The sequence below is a fragment of the Hemitrygon akajei genome, chromosome 11 (assembly GCF_048418815.1).
Source record: "Hemitrygon akajei chromosome 11, sHemAka1.3, whole genome shotgun sequence".
NCBI lineage: Eukaryota > Metazoa > Chordata > Chondrichthyes > Myliobatiformes > Dasyatidae > Hemitrygon > Hemitrygon akajei.
In genome coordinates this window covers 67,202,028-67,222,791 of record NC_133134.1, presented here as the reverse complement: position 1 = coordinate 67,222,791, position 20,764 = coordinate 67,202,028, and the positions used below count along the sequence as shown (strand labels likewise).

Here is a 20,764-nt window from a genome sequence, read left to right as displayed (position 1 = left end):
TGAGACAGAACAGCCACATATATGCTCAATGAAGAGTTAATCATTAAACAAACACCATCATCTCTGCCTTTCACTGTTGCTCCCATCCACTCCATGTGATGTACGATGAAGCCCTTAGGGTGGAGTATTGTATCAGGAGTTCTGGGAGGTGAATTTTATTTCTGAAGACCTGGATGGATAGTCAGAGTGTACGGTATCCAAGTGTACTTGTGGTACAGGATAGGTGGAAGGATATGTTGTGATGAGGATATTTGTACTCTGAGCAGGTAGGTGAAAACTTGACATGTCGTGAAGTTTATTATGGAAACTGGGTGAGGCCATACACTTTGATACGTCGTTGTCTGAACCCTTAGTGCCTAGGTGACACATGGGGCCTTCACAAGGGTCTTCCATTTCTGCTGGTCTTTCTCTCTGTTGCTTGCCGTTACCCAGTTCATGTCTACTTCTTTCAGTTCTGCTTTCACACGTTATTTTGGGCCTGCCCCTACTTCGCTTTCCGTGTTGGGTCCATCTTAGTGCTAATTTTGCTAGTTGATCATTTGGCATTCTCATTACATGGCCCAGCCGTCTCCATCGTTTCTTTTCACACAAACTGAGATTGATTTCATATCGCAAGATGCAAGCAAGTCTTGGTTTCTGATTTTCTCAGGCCAGAAGATCTTCTTGATACGTCATAGACATTTTGTCTGGAACGTGTCAAGTTTCTTGCAGATGTCTTTCATCATCTCCCAACATTCACTTCCATAAAGTAGCACGCTTAGGACGTTGCTTTTAAAAATTCTGATTTTGGTGTTAAGTTTGAATTGTGTAGATTTCCAAATTGCATTGAGGCTGCCAAAAGCTTGATTTGCTTTAGATAGTCTTGCTAATATGTCCTTACCGCTATCTTCATCAGTGCTGACTTTACTCCCAAGGTACATGAACTCAACTACCTCTTCCACTTGCTGATTATTGATAATTACTGGTTGGAGGTTGGAAGCTTTCATCTTCATGATCTTTGTTTTTCTCACTTGAATGTTCATCCGAAGTTGCAATGCATATGATGTAAGTCTGTCTGATTTCTCCTGAATGTCACAATGACGACTTGCTAGCAGACTGATATCATCAGCAAAAAAACTAGGTCTTCAAGTGTTGAGGTAAGTGTCCGTTGAATACCCCGTTTCTATTCTGTGATTGTTTCCCTCATAAGCCAATCCATTGCTAAAATGAAGAGAAAAGGTGGTAGGATATATCCCTGTTTAACTCCTGTGCATACCCTGAAGCTTTCTGTCAGTTGCTTTCCACAAATCACCTTGCACTGAAAGTTGCTGTACATCATTTGGATAAAGTTTACAATTTTTTGGGGAAATCCATATCTTCTTAAAATTTTCCAGAGTGTTTCTCGGTGGATACTGTCAGATGCTTTTTCCAAGTCCACAAATAGTAGATAAAGATTGCTGTTCCACTCTGCAGATTGTTCAAGAATTTGTCTTTGTACAAATATATGGTCTATTGACCATATATTTGCTAAAGCCAGCCTGTTCTTTCCGGATGATATCTTCCACAACCTCTGAGAGCCGATTTAACAAGATGCGACTGAAAACTTTGCTTGTAATTGAGAGGAGTGTAACACCTCTCCAGTTGTCGCTAATACTTAAATCTCTTTTCTTTGGCAGTTTTACAATAAGTCCAGTTTTCCACTCCTCTGGTATTTCTTCACTTTTCCAGATGGTGTTAAAGATTTGACACAGCACACGGCATATTTCTCTGCCACCTCCCTTAAGCATTTCTACACTTATCTCATCTTCTTCGGGTGCCTTTCCTGATTTCATTTTCTTAATGGCTTGCTGGACTTCTTCAGCTGTGGGTGGTTCCATGGAGATATCAAGATCTTCATTACTCTCACAAATCTCAAGGGTTTCTCGAAGTGTTGGTCTATTCAAAACTGCTTCAAAAGGTTCTTTCCATCTGGTGGTTATTCCTTTCTCGTTTTTGATAATATTGCCATCCTTTGCGATATCATGCTTGATTCCATAGTTTCCCTTCATGCACTTGGTTATTTTGTATAATGTTCTCATATCCATATTTTTTGCAGCTTCTTCAGCTTTTGAGGCAAATGTCTCAAAATACTGATGCTTGTCCTTTCTGCAGCTTCGTTTAACATCCTTGTCTTTCTCGGCACATTCAGCAGCAAGTCTCTCCTTCAGGCGACGGGAAGTTATACTCAGCATTCTTTTCTTGGTTTCTTTCCTTTTGGTTATTTTCATCCAGGTTGTCTCACTAATCCATTCTTCTTTCCGTTTCTTTTGGTATCCCAGGATCTCTTTACTAGTCTCCTTCATCACATTATTAAATTCGTGGATTGTCATGTCAGTATCTTTGCCAAGTATGCTAAATCTGTTTGTAAGTTTGAGTGTAAATTTTCTCTGTAACTCGAAGTTTTGAAGTTTGCTGGAGTTGAAGCGTCGGCCTCTGCCTAAGCCCATTCTTACTTTCCTCAACTTTAGATTCACTTTTGCTATGGTGATGGTGATCGCTGCCAACATCCGCTAGCCTTTTTACCCGAAGATCGTTGAGTGATCACTTCCATTTGTCGTTGATAATGATATAGCACATAGAACATAGAATAATACAGCACAATATAGGCCATTCGGCCCACAACATAGTGCTGACCCTTAAACCCTGCCTCCCACATAACCTTCTGCCTTAAATTCCTCCATATACCTGCCTAGTAGTCTCTTAAATTTTATATGGTCAATCTGACTCTCTGTTTTCCCATCTGGGGATTTCCACATGAGTTTATGGATATCTCTATGCTTGAAAATGGTGCCTCCTACTGTAAGACGGTTCATTTCACAAAAGTCACAAAGTCTTTCACCATTGTCATTCATGACTCCAGCACCACGCCTTCCAATAGTACTTTCGTGATTGCAGTTTTCACTCCCAACTCTTGCATAAGGTCCCCCATTATAATAAGCACATCGTGTTTTGGGATCTTTTCCACGGCAGCTTGAAGGCTGTTATAAAACTCATCTTTAGTTTCTTCTTCCGCATCCTCAGTGGGTGCATATACCACAATTATGGACAGTTTGGCGAACTTAGAGTTTAAGCAAACATACAGGAGTCTTTCGTAGATGGGGTTCCATTCTAATAAGGCCCTTGAGGCATCTTTGTCCATGATGAGTGCCACACCTCGTAAATGGCCGTTGTCCTTGTCTGACCATATGATTGTATCGCCAGATGCTAGGGAACGCTTTCCAGAATCTGTCCAATGTGTTTCTTGTATTCCAAGCAGCTGCAGTCAGTAGTTATGCATCTCTTTGATAGTCTGTGCAAGCTTTCCAGTTTGGTATAAAGTTCGAACATTCCAGCATCCAATATGGATAGTTACACTTTGATAAGAGAAACTAAAAGACACTATATGTAATGAAGAGAGATTGAAAGTGAATGAATTACAGAGGGATTGAGGTGCTCTTATGTATGAATTGCAAAGTTAGCAGGCAGGTAGGAAGATAAATAGTCTTTAGGAGGCACATCAGCTTTCAATCTTGTTGAGTGGTGGATCAGGTGCAAGGACCTAAATGGTCTACTTCTGTTCTAATTTCTTATGTGATTCCCTCAGGTTATATTAGAGCACAATGAGTTTATAGCTAAGATGACTGCCAAATTAAATTGTCACACTGAAATAAGGAACTCTAGAATATCCTTCAGAAATATGTTTTCAGTGAAATTTACAGAAAATTTGGCTTTGTTCTCTGCATTTTTACTTCCCTCCTTGACCATTCACCTTACATCATAAAATTAAAATGCAGCCTATCATGATCACAATTGTTGCTGATAGAAATACTCCCAAGAACCATACAACACTTGCTGTAAAGAATGTTTTGTAAAGTGATTACCAGGTGGTAATCTCTTCAAATGATATCGTAAATTGTGAGAAGTTTAAGCAGAGTAATTTCAAACCTTGAAGTAAGATTACAGCCTTGTATTCCATGCCTAATACTTTCTACCATTTTATGATTTTGAGCTAATAATCTTCTAAACCTGATATTCTGACCTTAATATACTGTGCAGAATTACTTGCAAAATGTGGCCTTTCCAATAAATTCCCTCATAAGAGCAACGTTGTCAGTCAGGACATGAAAAGGTTGAAAAGATAAAACAATGAAAGTTTAACAGCTGAAGGAGTTAAAATAAATAAACTGTTTCTACAAGAGCTGAAGAATAATACTGAAGTTTCCAATTCATCACTTGAGTCAGTATGAGCAATGGAAGCCACTTACAATTGCTGTATGGGGCACATGTAACATACAGTATTAAATCTGGCTTCAGACTTCAAGTAGATTGCCTCACTTCTCTCTATTTCCTGGTAGTTACAGAAAACTGAACAAATTCTCCCTCAACGTGTAATTTAATTTCAATGCCCTCCCAATATCAATAGTTGTCACACATTTCAAAAAAAAAATTGCAGAGAGAAAAAGCAAGTGGAGCAACAGTTTATGAAATGCAGCAGATTTTAAGAATATTTGCATCAACATTCAAGAATTAACTCTCCAAAGCACATGAGATCCAAGGTGATTTGACAAAGTGGATCTAAAATTGGCTTGGTAATACAAGGCTGAGGAGTAGTGGTTCAGGTTCAGAGATGATTTTCTGTGGTGTGCCGCAGAGTTTGGTAGTGAGAACATTATTATCATTGACTTGGATGATAATATAAGTTTGCTGAAAACACCAACAAATGGAATAGCAGATAGCCAAGAAGGTTGTGAAAGGATACAGATTAACAGATCAGTTGAAAAGCTGGGTGGAAAAGTGATAGATGGTATTTAATCCAAGTATGTGCGATCTATTGCACTTGTTATGTATTATATTTTGGAGTGTCAAATGCTAACAGGACATATACATTAAATAGCATTGACCCTAGGAATTTTGATGCATAAGAGAGACCATCGTCTCAGGTCTAACCAACCTTTTACAAAGGACTTCATGAAAAAGTTTTGAAAATCTATTAAGATTGTACTACCATCATCAAAATTCTTTCTTCATTCTTCCTTACTTACTTCATCTGTCTTTTTTGACTTTTACATAATCCACCTGCTTAAGAAATGGATGCAAAGTCTCAGAAGGCTAAAGCCCACTCCTCCCTCTCCATTCCATCATCTCCCCAGCTGCATATTAATTTGAAGTATTTTTGTACTCTAATTGGGAAGCAATGAAGTTTGAGAGGTTCCCATTTGTTCCGTAGACTAGTTTCACTGCAGCAGGAAGCCTTTGGACTTGTTAGCATTATAGTGAAGAACGATGGAGAAGGTTTCTGCGATGATATAACCATGTAGTATACAATGCAAATCTGCATCTTCCTGCCAGTGGCTGAAGAATTGTTCTCGAAGTATGGAGTGGATTCCACCCATCCAGCTGCAAAATGGACAAGATCCTCATAACTTCCTTGAGGATTCTAGCCCCAAGATTTATTATTAATCCTACTTCATTATACATAACCAATTCTAAAATATCCTATTCCTGGATGGGTTATGTGACCGACTGCTATGAGAAACAATCCCTAATGCACCTTACAAATTCCTCTTCCATCTATACTTACCAGTTAAATTCATCCAACCAGTTTGCAGATTTAGAGCACAAAAACATGTAGAAGGGTACTACAAAGGATATTTGCAGTTCCCTTCTTCATTCAAAGTTCAAGTTCAAAGTCCATACTAAAATTTACATACAAATCACTACATACAACCCTGAGATTCTTTTTCTGCAGATGTTCTTAGCAAATCTATAGAACTGTTGTCATCAGGGACTGTTAACTGTAAACAAACTCTGCAAATGCAGATATAAATAAATGGCAATAAATAACAAGCATGAAAAACAATATAACAGAGCGTTTAGGTGAGTCTTCAAATGAGTGTAGTTATCCCCTTTTGTTCAAGAGCCTGATGGTTGAGGGTTAGTAACTGTTCATGAACCTGGTGGTATGAGTCCTGAGGTTCCTGTACCTTCTGCCTGTTGGCAGCAGCAAGAAAGGAGCATTGCCTGGGTGGTGAGGATCTTTGATGATGGATGCTGGTTTTCTACAGCAACATTTCATGTAGATATACTCAATGGTTGGAAAGGGTTTACCTGTGATGTACTGGGTTGAATCCACTACCTTTTATATGATTTTTTTCTCAAAGGCATTGGTGTTCCCAGACCAGGCCGTAATGCGAGCAACACACACAAAATGCTGGAAGAACCCAGCAGGCCAGGCAGCATCTGTGGAAAAGAGTACAGTTGATGTTTTGGGCTGACACCCTTCTGTATGACCCAGCCAGTCAGCACAGTTTCCACCGCATATCAATAAAAGTTTTGCCTTTGATATACATACCCCCATTTATCCTTTGCCCTATTTGAGAAGTGAAACTTTGGGGGCCTATTAATGGCTTTTACCTTTGTTTTCTTTCCACTGTCTATTCATTATTTCCACCCAAACATGATTCATGATTTCACATCACTACCCATTGCATCTAGATTCTGGAATGACACTCCAACAGTAAGAACTCCATTGTTAGTACTGTCGGTGGGTGGGGGAGGATGGAGATGACGTACCTGGGGGAAGCAACAGCGGCCATGCCTCTGGCACTGGGTCTGGCCTTGTGGCTCAGAGGATAGGGAGCTGGTCGCTAGTAGTAGGGGTCTCTACTGTTAGGGTAGTACTACTCTGATATCCTTGTTCGTCCACAATTCAATTATTCAATAAGTAAAGAGCTGTGGACTTTACACAACATTTAGCTATCTACACCCTTGTGAACTGTCTTTACCACAGTCGAAAGGATTCACATTGCTGTCTAAAATACTAAATATGTCAAGGATAGACAATTATGAATGTCAAATTCTTGTCAGTGTTATTTACTTGGCTATAGAACTGAAACATTTGTCACTATTTTTTACGAGTTGCCCCTGACAGCACTTGTACATTGAGTTCTTGACAATTGTTGAAAGATGTGATAACTTTTAGAGATATTTTTAAGTCACTTGATGAACAGTTCAGTGGTCAGGATCTGGTAAATCTAAGGATAAAAAATTATGATCATCTTTCACATCAGAGACTGGTTGCTCAGTGATTTTGTCATATTTTACATTTGAGTTCTGTATTGCTACTGTTGATCCAGGTTCAGTAATGTTATGTGTTGGATCTGATTAACCTCAAGGATGCGTGCTTAGCCCATTGCTCTACTCTCTACGCTCAAGGCTGTGTGGTTAAGCACAGCTCCAGTGCCATCTTTAAATTTGTTGGCAGAATCTCAAGCGGTGACAAAGAAGCATACAGGAGTGAGATAAATTGGCTGGTTGAGTAGTGTTGCAACTACAGTGTGCATTCTACATCAGCAAAACCAACAAGATTGTGGACTTCAGGAAGGGGAAGATGGGAGAAGGTACTCATTGAGGGCCCACCACTGGGAAGGGTAAGCTGCTTCAGGTTTCTGTGTGACAATGTCTCAGTGGTTCTATCCTGGGCCCAACAGAATGATGCAGTGACAAAGAAGGCATGCTAGTGGCTATGCTTCATTAGGAGTTAGAGGAGATTTGATGTTTCACAAAAGACCTGAGCAAATATCTACAGATATACAATGGAGAGCATTTTAACTGGTTGTTTCACCTCCTCGCATGGAGGCTCCACTGCACAGGATTGGAAAGGAGATGCAGATGGTTGTAGACTCAGACAGCTTCATCATGGGCACCAGCCTCCCTACCATCTAGGACGTCTTTAAAAGTGGTGACTCAAGAAGGCAGATTCCATTGTTAAGGACCCTCACATCTGGAACATGCCATCTTCTCATTGCTACTTTTAGGGAGCAGGTACAGGAGCCTGAAGACCCACTCTCAATGTTTTAGGAACAGCTTCTTCTCTTCCACCATCAGACTTCTGAACAGTCCATGAGAACTACCTCACTATTTTACTCCCTTTTTTACATATTTTTTATTGTAACTTTCAGTAATTTTCATATCTTGCACTGCTGCTGCAATAAATTTCACAATATATGTCAGTGATAATAAACCAAATTATAAATATTTATGTTAGTCCAAAGTCCTTGTGTTAAACTTCCTGTGACTGAATCAAATAACATTCATTCTTATAATTTCCAAAAATTAGAATGGTACAGGTGCCATTTTAATGAAGCAAGTTTCTCTTTGACTCGTAGAGTTTAAAATCATCAAACACTTTTGTACAGAATTGCTCCGGGACGTGGGGGACCACTCACAGAATCTTTCCTCCAAGATAACCATTTGGAAAAAAATAGTGGTTGCCGAGGCTCTGGCAGAGTATGGCACACAAAAAAAATACACACATACAGGTTGGATTATCACTTATCTTTGATTTCTTTGCCATGATTGACCAAGCTATCACTCACAAGACCAATCTTCTGTTGTTCGGATCATCACATAGAAACAGAAAACCTACAGCACAATAAAGGCCCTTCGGCCTGCAAGGTTATGCCGAACATGTCCTTACCTTAGAAATTACTGAGGGTTACCTATAGCCTCTATTTTTCTAAACTCCATATACCTATCCAGGAGTCCTTTAAAAGACCCTATCATATCTGCCTCCACCACCGTCGCCGGGAGCCCATTCCATGCGCTTGCCACTTTCTACACAAAAAAAACTTACCCTTGGCATCTCCTCTGTACCTACTTCCAAGCACCTTAAAACTGTGTCCTCTCATGCTAGCCATTTCAGCCAGGAAAAAGTCTCTGACTACCCACACGATCAATGCCTCTCATCATCAGGTCACCTCTCATCCTCCATCGCTCCAAGGAAAAAAGGCCGAGATCTCTCAACCTGTTCTCATAAGCCATGCTCCCCAATCCAGGCAACATCCTTGGAAATCTCCTCTGCACCCTTTCTATGGTTTCCACATCCTTTCTGTAGTGAGGTGAACCAGAACTGAGCGCAGTACTCCAAATGAGATCTGACCAGGGTCCTATATAGCTGCAGCATTACCTGTCGGCTCTTAAACTCAATCCCACAATTGATGAAGGCCAATACACCGTATGTCTCCTTGACCACAGAGTCAAGCTGCGCAGCAGTTTTGAGTGTCCTTTGGACTCGGACTCCAAGATCCCTCTGATCCTCCATTCTGCCAAGAGTACTTACCATTAATGCTATATTCTGCCATCATTTTTGACCTACCAAAATGAACCACCTCACACTTAACTGGGTTGAACTCCATCTGCCACTTTTCAGCCCAGTTTTGAATCCCATCAATGTCCTGCTGTAACCTCTGACAGCCCTCCATACTGTCAATAACACCCGCAACATTTGTGTCATCATCAAATTTAACTAACCCAACCCTCCACTTCCTCATCCAGATCATTTATAAAGATCACGAAGAGTAGGGGTCCTGGAACAGATCCCTGAGGCACACCACTGGTCACTGACCTCCATGCAGAATATGACCCGTCTACAACCACTCTTTGCCTTCTGTGGACAAGCCAGTTCTCGATCCACAGAGCAATGTCCCCTTGGATCCCAAGCCTCCTTACTTTCTCAATAAACCTTTCATGGGTTACCTCATCAAATGCCTTGCTGAAATCCATATACACTACATCTACTGCTCTGCCTTCATCAATGTGTTTAGTCACATCCTCAAAAAATTCAGTGTGCTCGTAAGGCACGACCTGCCTTTGACAAAGCCATGTAGGCTATTGCTAATCATATTATGCCTCTCCAAATGTTCATAAATCCTGCCTGTCAGGATCTTCTCCATCAACTTACCAACCACTGAAGTAAGACTCACTGGTCTATAATTTCTTGTGCTATCTCTACTTTCTTTCTTGATTAAGGGAACAACATCTGCAACCCTCCAATCCTCCGGAACCTCTCCCATCCCCATTGATGATGCAAAGGTCATCACCAGAGGCTCAGTAATCTCCTCCCTCGCCTCTCATAGTAGCCTGGGGTACATCCCATCTGGTCCCAGTGACTTATCCAACTTGATGCTTTCCAAGAGCTCCAGCACATCCTCTTTCTTAATATTTACATGCTCAAGCTTTTCAGTCTGCTGTAAGTCATCCCTACAATAACCAAGATCCTTTCCCGTAGTGAATACTGAAGCAAAGCATTCATTAAGTACCTCGGCTATCTCCTTTGGTTCCATACACACTTTTCTACTGTCACACTTGATTGGTCCTTTTCTCTCACGTCTTATCCTCTTGCTCTTCACATACTTGTAGAATGCCTTGGGATTTCCTTAATCCTGGTCCACTAAGGCCTTCTCATGGCCCCTTCTGGCTCTCCTAATTTCATTCTTAAACTCTTTCCTGCTAGCTTTATAATCTTCTAGATCTCTATCATTACCTAGTTTTTTGAACCTTTCATAAGCTCTTAATTTCTTCTTGACTAGTTTTACAACAGCCTTTGTACAGCAGTTAGTTTATTTGATTGTGAATGAAGTGACTCTACTGATGAATTCATTCTTACTTTTTGTACTGTCTCCATTTCCATCCCATCCCAATTCTTTGTAATGTATTGCTTCCATTCCTAGATTATCCACTGATGATGTGTCAACTTCCAAGTATTGATGAGAATAATGCTTTTCTCACTCAACCTGCTTTATGCCTCTGTATTCTCATTCAGTTTATTGAACATTGAATCATCAAGCTATACAACAATCTCTTTATCTTGATACCAAGCTCTCCTGGTCACTGGCTTACATTGGACCAACTCTTTCATTCTCATTTATCCAAAATTACCAATCCCAGTTTTCCCTTGTCAAAAAGACTTCTTTTTTGTGATTGTATTTCTTAAAAATACAGTCACAATTGATATGTAAGCAAATGCAGAAACTGTTGTTTCTCTTGATTTAACCTAGATGAAGAAAGTTTCAACTGCTTTCTGTGGTAAAGACTTCCACAAGTTTGCCTTATTTAAGTGGTTTACTTCTTATTCTTAGATTATGACTGCAGGTGTTGGACTACTCCATTTTGAGGAACATCCTGTGTGGGTCTAATCAATCCAAAGCTGTTAGATTTTTGTAGGTCTGTGTGAGATCTCCACTCATTCTTCTAACTATCTTTAGTGAATATAAGCCTGGTAAATCCAATGTCTCTTTCTATGTCAATGCTACCATCCTGGAATATGAGCTGCAAGACTAAAATATACAGGATTGGATATAAACAGAACAAACCCTATTAATCCAGCATGTTCAATATTTTTGTGGTAGTGGACTGACAGAAATTCCTGACTTTTATTCCAATTAGCATTCCATCATACTGTAAATCTAGTTTTTTTTAGATGTTAGTAGGCAACCGTTGATCCCAGGGGAGCACGGATTTGCGTCTCTCATGGACTGTGTCCTCTCCAGGGCACAAGCCTGGGCGGGAAGATTTGATACAGCTTGGTATCAATGTCATCGCAGAGATTGTCAGAGTGAAGTTGTAAACAACATCAAACTGCCTTAGGGACCTTGGCTCTGGATTTCTTCCTCAGGGTTTACTCCCGAAGTCTTCCCCATGGGTGGGTATGGCCACAAGGCAGCGGAGGTTTAAAATCTTCTCCTTGGCAAGCTGCCATCCAAGGCTGACGAGCTCCACCTACCTGAAACAACTGGTTTTGAGGTGCTAGTGGTCTGCTTTTGCCCGTTCTTGTCAGTAGATGCATTTCTGCTGGGCCTTAGTAGCTAAGCCACACATGAAGGCCAAGGGTTGGACTTGGTTGTCAGAGGCTGTTAGAGTCGCACACCATTTGGAGCACTTTATAGGTAGTGGTACTACCTATACCCACTACCACCCCTGACTATGACAACCTGAGGAACCTTAGACGTTATATAGCATTATAATACATGTGCCTGGTGAGTTTAAAGGCATTATGGATCTGGGGTCGTGGCGAGATAAAGGGAGTGTGGAAGCAACACCTAATGAGTCAGATGTTGAACTATCAGGATTTCTGAATTATGGGATAACAAATTATTGAAGTTTTATTGCATTGTGGATTGATTGAAGTAATTGACATGCCAGTGTGAGAGAGTAGATAATAAATGTATCTTTTTCCAGCTGGCAGATGGTGATGTGGAGTTTGGGCTACAGCTGTTTACAATATATATCAGTGGGAATATGAATGGGGAAAATTCCAAAATTTGCAGATGACACAGAAATGGAGGGAGGAGGCTTAGGCAAGGGGAGAATGTGGACTGTGAGGAGGATGCGAAGATTCCAATGTGTTTTAGACAAATACAGTTTAATGTGGATAAATATAAGGTGCTTCACTTTGGTCCAGAAAACAGAAAGGCAAATTGTTATATGAAGGAAGTTAGATTGAGAAAAGAGAAGATGCAATAAGACCTGAGTATCCATTTGCACTGTTCACTAAAATCAATTGTTCAGAGGCAGCTAGGAGTGGAAAGGTAGATTGTGTTTTGACCTTCATTTCAATAGAATTTGAGTACAGAATCGGAATTGCATTTGGACTGGATGCAGAGAGGATGTACCCAATGGCTAGAATCCAAAATCAAGGGTCATAGCCTCAGAGTATGGGATGTACCATAATTCAGAATAATAGATCAGGTGACATTCCTTCCCCCTGAGTTTGTCCACAGGCCAAGAAATTAAAAAAAAAATCAGAAAGGAGGTGTTAAAGTGACCAAATGATACAGGAAGAATTTGAGAATACGGTTCTGAAATGGATGACTAGGCATAATCATGTCAAATTTTGGAGCAAGGCTAAAGGTCACATGACTTACTTCTATTGCTATTGTCTGTTTGTATTTTATTTTACTTAGACATGTAGTTTGGAATAGTCTGTTTGAGCTGTGCCTCCCAGCAACACCTGACAACCCCGATTTAACCCTAATCTAATCATGGGACAATTACCCAATATGCCCTTGGACTGTGTGAGAAACACGGGGAGAATGTACAGAGACTCCTTACAGAGAACGCTGGGCAATGAGCTCCGAACTCTGACACCCTGAACTGCAGTAGTGTCCCTGACATATGAGAATATGGTCAATGGCCAGTGATACTGATTGAGCTAATGATGCTCTCTGTGGTTCAAGAGAACTCCCAGTGCTTATTTGAACAATGCTTTGAGGTCTTTAATATCTCTGAACTAGTAGGCTGAGTTTCTCAATTTTTAATCATATCCAGACATTCAGTATATTTAATTATGTTGCACTCCTTGGGCATTGCACTGAGATATTTATGTAGACTTTGGAATGTGATCTGAAGTGGAAGTGCTGCCAGTTGAACCATGCCATAATCATTTAACGGGCTGAGGACTGAAGCCAATCCAAGCCTGCACAGTGGTGTTCATCAGTCAAGCAGTTCACTGTCAACATGTGGTTAGAGGTGTTTTCTTTCATGTGAGGTAGAAGCAGTAGCTTGCTGTCCTAAATATGGAAGTGTATTTTTTATATTCTCCAGTGGTGTTCTAACACATCTCTTTTTAAAAATTAAAACTTGCAGGCCATTCTGCTGTTTGTGTGGACTTTTTCTTCCACCCCTGAATTGTTTTTCTTTTCTCCATCTAAGAAGTCTATACGTCATAGTTACAATATTAATTAAGAACTGTAATAGTACCTATCAAAAGAATATACATGGATATGTAGATTTCAACTCCCCGATCTGTCCTTTTACAGGCAGAAAATTGAAGAGCTGGAGGCTGAAAGAGGGCGCCTTGATGAAGCCAACAAGATCTTGGAAATGAAACTGGAACGGTGCACTCTACAGGTACAGGTGTCTGAGGGCCAAACCGTAGCACATACTTTCAGTTACATACTCTAGCAAAGATAGCAGAAGGAAACAGCCAGCAAAGTCAGAAGGGTGAATTACAATTAACCAAGATAAGACCTGGGCTCATTTTGTTAATGCAGCACTATTGTGATTTGGATCGAATTGCTAGAAAGACTAAATGAAACATATTCCGGACCTGCTTTGAAAAAGTAGATGTATATATACTTGAAGGGCAAAAAAAATTCCAGGGCATTGAGATTCGGATTGGTGACAATTGGCCAATTAGATAACACTTTCATTCGGCGGAGGAAATATAATATTGTTGAGCATTCGAACTTTGAGATTATGTATTAGGTCCTTATTATACCTTGTGAGGTTCTCTTGATGGGTATTAAAACACAATATTGTTTTGAAGATGGGTCAGAAATTCATTTAGTACTCAGGAAGATTTTCAGAAGAAAACAAATTATTAACTATCAGTTATCTCATTTGCTGTGCATATCAATTGTTTTCAAATTTTTTGAAAGTCAAACCCTCTTATGTCAATTTGGAATTCAGCATTGTGTTTGGCTTATGTTGCACTAGACCCTGATACCATCAATGCTGTTGATCGTCGAAAAATGGTAAATATATTTGTAATCTTTAGCTGCCAAATACAGATATTCCTTTAAAGAAAAGTACAAAATAATTGTTTTAAGTGTCTGTACAGGTAAGAGTTTATACTGATAACCTTTTAGAAACCTTCCTTTTGAGCTTTTGACAGAAAAGCCATAGATTTGATCTAGCCTGTGTCTCAAGAGACCTATTGATTTTATCTCAGCATTGATTAGGACTGTATCCAATCTTCTTTTAATTCAAATCGCGGGGAAGAGTTTGCTGGCTATTCTCATTAGCTTCTTGCACTTCAGTGTTAGTGTGCAGATCTGTCGCTGATCTAGTGCCAAATGGTAAAAATGAAAAATGTTGTGAAGTTAACCTTTAATGACTGTTTTGTAGCATGTGGTTCATCACTTTAAGTTAAGAGGTGAATACACAGTAAATATTGTTACGCTGAAGCAGCCGAGGCAACATTTTTGATGTTCGTAAGTCTACAGATTCAAGTCAGGTTGAGGTGTATTTGCTTTTGCTCAATTCAATGAGTTATTTGTGCAGAATGTTCTAGTGATATTGTGCAACTAGAGGTTTCTCATAGTTATTTTCTGCATTCATCTCTTGTAACAGATGTTCATGTAAGTAAACTTACTGTTTTGCAGTCCCAAGTGGGTCATTTTTGGATTTCATTCATATAAGATATCAGGAATGTAATTGAACAAAGATGTATTTGTTATTCATTTCATTTTAAAATCATATTGTTATATTTACTTTGTCATTGTATTTATTTCTTCTGCTGTGTGTGGCTATCCATTTATTGATTGTCCTGGGAAATGGTGCTGAGCTGCCTTTGTGAATTGTTTATTTAGGTTTGGTGTCACCGAGTAGTTTTCTCAGCCATCATTGCTGTGAGTGAGGAAGTGCATGTTGACTAGTAAATCTGGCAGATTTTCTTCTCTCAGAAAGATTAATGAACCAGATTGTTTTTTTAACAACGGTCTGGAAGTTTCATGCGCATCATTTCTGATATCAGCTCTATGTTCAAAATTCATTTAATTCATGGAATTTATGATCCCTACCTGCTTTAGAGGAAGGAATTCAAATTCATGTTTTTGTATCATTATAGGCAGGTAGGGCCACGGGAGGCAGAGAAGTGGGTCACAGTCAAGAGAGGGAAGGGGAAGAATCAGGTACTAGAAAGCACCCCTGTGGCTGTACCCCTTGACAAAAGTACTCCTGTTTGACTACTGTTGGGGGAGACAGCCTACCTGGGGGAAGCAACAGTGGCCGTTCCTCTGATAGAGAATCCAGCCCTGTGGCTCAGAAGAGTAGGGAAAAGAAGAGGAAAGCAGTAATGATAGGGAACTCTGTAGTTAGGGGGTCAGACAGGCGATTCTGTGGACGCAGGAAAGAAACTCGGATGGTAGTTTGCCTCCCAGGTGCCAGGGTCCGGGATGTTTCAGGTCGTGTTCAAGATTTCCTGCAGTGGGAGGGAAAACAGCCAGAGGTTGTGGTACCAATGACATAGGTAGGAAAAGGGAAGAGGTCCTGAAAAAAGACTACAGGGAGTTAGGAAGGAAGTTGAGAAGCAGGACTGCAAAGGTAGTAATCTCGGGACTACTGCCTGTGCCATGTGACAGTGAGTATAGGAATAGAATGAGGTGGAGGATAAATGCATGTCTGAGGGATTGGAGCAGGGGCAGGGATTCAGATTTCTGGATCATTGCGACCTGTTTTGGGGCAGGTGTGACTTGTATAAAAAGGACGGGTTACACTTGAATCCCAGGGGGACCAATATCCTGGCAGGGAGGTATGGTAAGACTACTGGGGAGAGTTTAAACTGGAATTGTTGGGGGTTGGGAACTGAACTAAAGAGACTGGGGAAGAGGAGGTTAGCTCACAAATAGAGAAAGCTTGTAGACAGTGCAAGAGGGAGGATAGGCAGGTGATAGAGAAGGGATGCTCTCAGACCGATGGTTTGAGATGTGTCCATTTAATGCAAGGAGTATTGTGAACAAAGCAGATGAGCTTAGAGTGTGGATCAGTACTTGGAGCTATGATATGGTGGCCATTACAGAGACTTGGCTCAGGGACAGGAATGGTTACTTGAAGTGCTGGATTTCAGATGTTTCAGAAAGGACAGGGAGGGAGGCAAAAGAGGTGGTGGCGTGGCTGTGTTGTGTCACGGCTGCAGAAGAGGTGGACGTCATGGAGGGATTGTCTATGGAATCTCTGTGAGAGGAGGTTAGGAACAGGAAGGGGTCAATAACTTTACTGGGTGTTTTTTATAGGCTGCCCAATAGTAACAGGGATATCAAGGAGCATATAGGGAAAAAGATCCCAGAAGGGTGTAATAATAACAGAGCTGTCGTGATGGGAGATTTTAATTTCCCAAATATTGATTTGCATCTCCCTAGAGCAAGGGGTTTAGATGGGGTGGAGTTTGTTAGGTGTGTTCAGGAAGGTTTCTTGACACAATACGTAGATAAGCCAACAGGAGGAGAGACTGTACTTGATATGATATTGGGAAATGAACCTGGTCAGGTGTTAGATCTCTCAGTGAGAGAGTGTTTTGGAGGTAGTGGTCATAATTCTATCTCCTTTACAATAGCATAAGAGAGAGATAGACAATAGACAATAGGTGCAGAAGTAGACCATTTGGCCCTTCGAGCCTGCACCACCATTCTGAGATCATGGCTGATCATCTACTATCAATACCCGGTTCCTGCCTTGTCCCCATATCCCTTGATTCCCCTATCCATAAGATACCTATCTAGCTCCTTCTTGAAAGCATCCAGAGATTTGGCCTCCACTACCTTCCGAGGCAGTGCATTCCAGACCCCCACAACTCTCTGGGAGAAGAAGTTTTTCCTTAACTCTGTCCTAAATGACCTACCCCTTATTCTCAAACCATGCCCTCTGGTACTGGACTCTCCCAGCATCTGGAACATATTTCCTGCCTCTATCTTGTCCAATCCCTTAATAATCTTATATGTTTCAATCAGATCCCCTCTCAATCTCCTTAATTCCAGCGTGTACAAGCCCAGTCTCTCTAACCTCTCTGCGTAAGACAGTCCGGACATCCCAGGAATTAACCTTGTGAATCTACGCTGCACTTCCTCTATAGCCAGGATGTCCTTCCTTAACCCTGGAGACCAAAACTCTACACAATACTCCAGGTGTGGTCTCACCAGGGCCCTGTACAAATGCAAAAGGATTTCCTTGCTCTTGTACTCAATTCCCTTTGTAATAAAGGCCAACATTCCATTAGCCTTCTTCACTGCCTGCTGCACTTGCTCATTCACCTTTAGTGACTGATGAACAAGGACTCCTAGATCTCTTTGTATTTCTCCCTTACCTAACTCTACACCGTTCAGATAATAATCTGCCTTCCTGTTCTTACTCCCAAAGTGGATAACCTCACACTTATTTACATTAAACGTCATCTGCCAAGTATCTGCCCACTCACTCAGCCTATCCAAGTCACCCTGAATTCTCCTAACATCCTCATCACATGTCACACTGCCACCCAGCTTAGTATCATCAGCAAACTTGCTGATGTTATTCTCAATGCCTTCATCTAAATCATTAATGTAAATTGTAAACAGCTGTGGTCCCAATACCGAGCCCTGTGGCACCCCACTAGTCACCACCTGCCATTCCGAGAGACACCCATTCACCGCTACCCTTTGCTTTCTATCTGCCAACCAGTTTTCTATCCATGTCAATATCTTCCCCCCAATGCCATGAGCTCTGATTTTACCCACCAATCTCCTATGTGGGACCTTATCAAATGCCTTCTGAAAATCAAGGTACACTACATCCACTGGATCTCCCTTGTCTAACTTCCTGGTTACATCCTCGAAAAACTCCAACAGATTAGTCAAGCATGATTTGCCCTTGGTAAATCCATGCTGGCTCGGCCCAATCCTTTCACTGCTATCTAGATATACCACTATTTCATCTTTAATAATGGACTCTAGCATCTTCCTCACTACTGATGTTAGGCTGACAGGATGATAGTTCTCTGTTTTCTCCCTTCCTCCTTTCTTAAAAAGTGGGATGACATTAACCATTCTCCAATCCTCAGGAACTGATCCTGAATCTAAGGAACATTGGAAAATGATTACCAATGCATCCGCAATTTCCAGGGCCACCTCCTTTAGTACCCTAGGATGCAGACCATCTGGACTTGGGGATTTGTCAGCCTTCAGTCCCATCAGTCTACTCATCACCGTTTCCTTCCTAATGTCAATCTGTTTCATTTCCTCTGTTACCCTATGTCCTTGGCCCATCCATACATCTGGGAGATTGCTTGTGTCTTCCCCAGTGAAGACAGATCTAAAGTACTTATTAAATTCTTCTGCTATTTCTCTGTTTCCCATAACAATTTCACCCAATTCATTCTTCAAGGGCCCAACAATGTTCTTAAATATCTTCTTTCTCTTCACATACCTAAGAAAGCTTTTGCTATCCTCCTTTATATTCCTGGCTAGCTTGCATTCGTACCTCATTTTTTCTCCCTGTATTGCCTTTTTAGTTAAGTTCTGTTGTTCCTTAAAAATTTCCCAATCATCTGTCCTCCCACTCACCTTAGCTCTGTCATACTTCCTTTTTTTTAATGCTATGCAATCTCTGACTTCCTTTGTCAACCACTGTGGCCCCTTTACCCCCTTTGAATCCTTCCTTCTCCGGGGGATGAACTGATTTTGCACCTTATGCATTATTCCCAAGAATACCTGCCATTGCTGTTCCACTGTCTTTTCCGCTGGGATATCCATCCAGTTAACTTTGGCCAGCTCCTCCCTCATGGCTTCATAGTCTCCCCTGTTCAACTGCAACACTGACACCTCCGATCTGCCCTTATCCTTCTCAAATTGCAGATAAAAACTTATCATATTATGGTCATTACCTCCTAATAGCTCCTTTACTTCAAGATCGCTTATCAAATCCTGTTCATTACACAAGACTAAATCCAGAATAGCCTTGTCCCTGGTCAGATCTCGTACAAGCTGTTCCAAGAATGCATCCCGTAGGCACTCTACAAACTCCCTATCCTGGGGTCCAGCACCAACCTGATTCTCCCAGTTCATCTGCATGTTGAAATCCCCCATAACTACTGCGACATTACCTTTGCCACATGCCAATGTTAACTCCCTATTCAACTTGCACCCAATATCCATGCTACTGTTTGGTGGCCTGTAGACAACACCCATTAGGGTCTTTTTGCCCTTACTGTTCCTCAGTTCTATCCACACAGACTCTACTTCTCCTGATCCTATGTCCCCCCTTGCAAAGGACTGTATCTCATTCCTCACCAACAGGGCCACCCCACCCCCTCTGCCCACATTTCTGTCCCTACGATAGCACGTATACCCTTGTACATTCATTTCCCAGGTCTGATCTCCCTGCAGCCATGTCTCCGTTATCCCAACAACATCATAGTTACCCATTCGCACCTGAGCTTCAAGCTCATCCACCTTATTTCTGACACTTCATGCATTCAGATATAGAATTTTTAGCCCATTTCTCCTCTCTCTGTTTAAATCGCTGCCTATTGTGCTTAACCCAGCTCCCTGAACTCCCATCGGGCTATACACCCCTTGAATTTTGAGATAGGAACAGACAAGTTAGAAAAGCTTGGGGTAAGGGGAATTATGAGGCTATCAAGCAGGAAATTGAAAGCTTAAATTGGGAACAGTTGTTCTCAGGGAAAAGTACGGAAGAAATGTGGCAAATGTTCGGGGATATTTGTGTGGAGTTCTGCATAGGTATGTTCCAATGAGATTGAAGTTATGGTAGGGTACAGGAACTGTGGTGTACAAAGGCTGTAATAAATCTAGTCAAGAAGAAAAGAAAAGCTTACAAAAGGTTGAGAGAGCTAGGTAATGTTAGAGATCAGGAAGATTATAAGGCTAACAGGAAGGAGCTTAAAAAGGAAATTAGGAGAGCCAGAAGGAGCCATGAGAAGGCCTTGGCAGGCAGGATTAAGGAAAACCCCAAGGCATTCTACAAGTATGTGAAGACCAAGAGGATAAGACGTGAAAGAATAGGACCTATCAAATGTGACAGTGGGAAAGTGTGTATGGAACCCAAGGAAATAGCTGAGGTACTTAATGAATACTTTGCTTCAGTATTCACTATGGAAACGGATCTTGGTGATTGTAGTGATGACTTGCAGCAGACTGAAAAGCTTGAGCATATAGATATTAAGAAAAAGGATTTGCTGGAGCTTTTGGAAAGCATCAAGTTGGATAAGTCATCGGGACCAAATGGGATGTACCCCAGGCTACTGTGGGAAGCGAGGGAGGAGATTGCTGAGCCTCTGGTGATGATCTTTGAATCATCAATGGGGAAAGGAGAGGTTCCGGAGGATTGGAGGGTTGCAAATATTGTTCCTTTATTCAAGAAAGGGAGTAGAGATAGCCCAGGAAATTATAGGCCAGGTCATCCCTTACGAACCTGATTGAATTTTTTTTAGGAT

The 20,764-nt window shown here is 41.1% G+C and overlaps 1 protein-coding gene across 4 annotated transcripts in view; it reads left to right on the top strand.

Annotated features, from left to right (window-relative positions):
- The window catches only part of mad1l1 (mitotic arrest deficient 1 like 1), a 1,014,619-nt gene that overhangs the window by 490,512 nt on the left and 503,343 nt on the right, over positions 1-20,764 (top strand). For all 4 annotated transcript variants that reach the window (XM_073061007.1, XM_073061009.1, XM_073061006.1 and 1 more), the window contains one exon: positions 13,596-13,686. In XM_073061007.1, the coding sequence (XP_072917108.1) occupies positions 13,596-13,686 (91 nt within the window). The remainder of the gene's footprint in view (positions 1-13,595; positions 13,687-20,764) is intronic.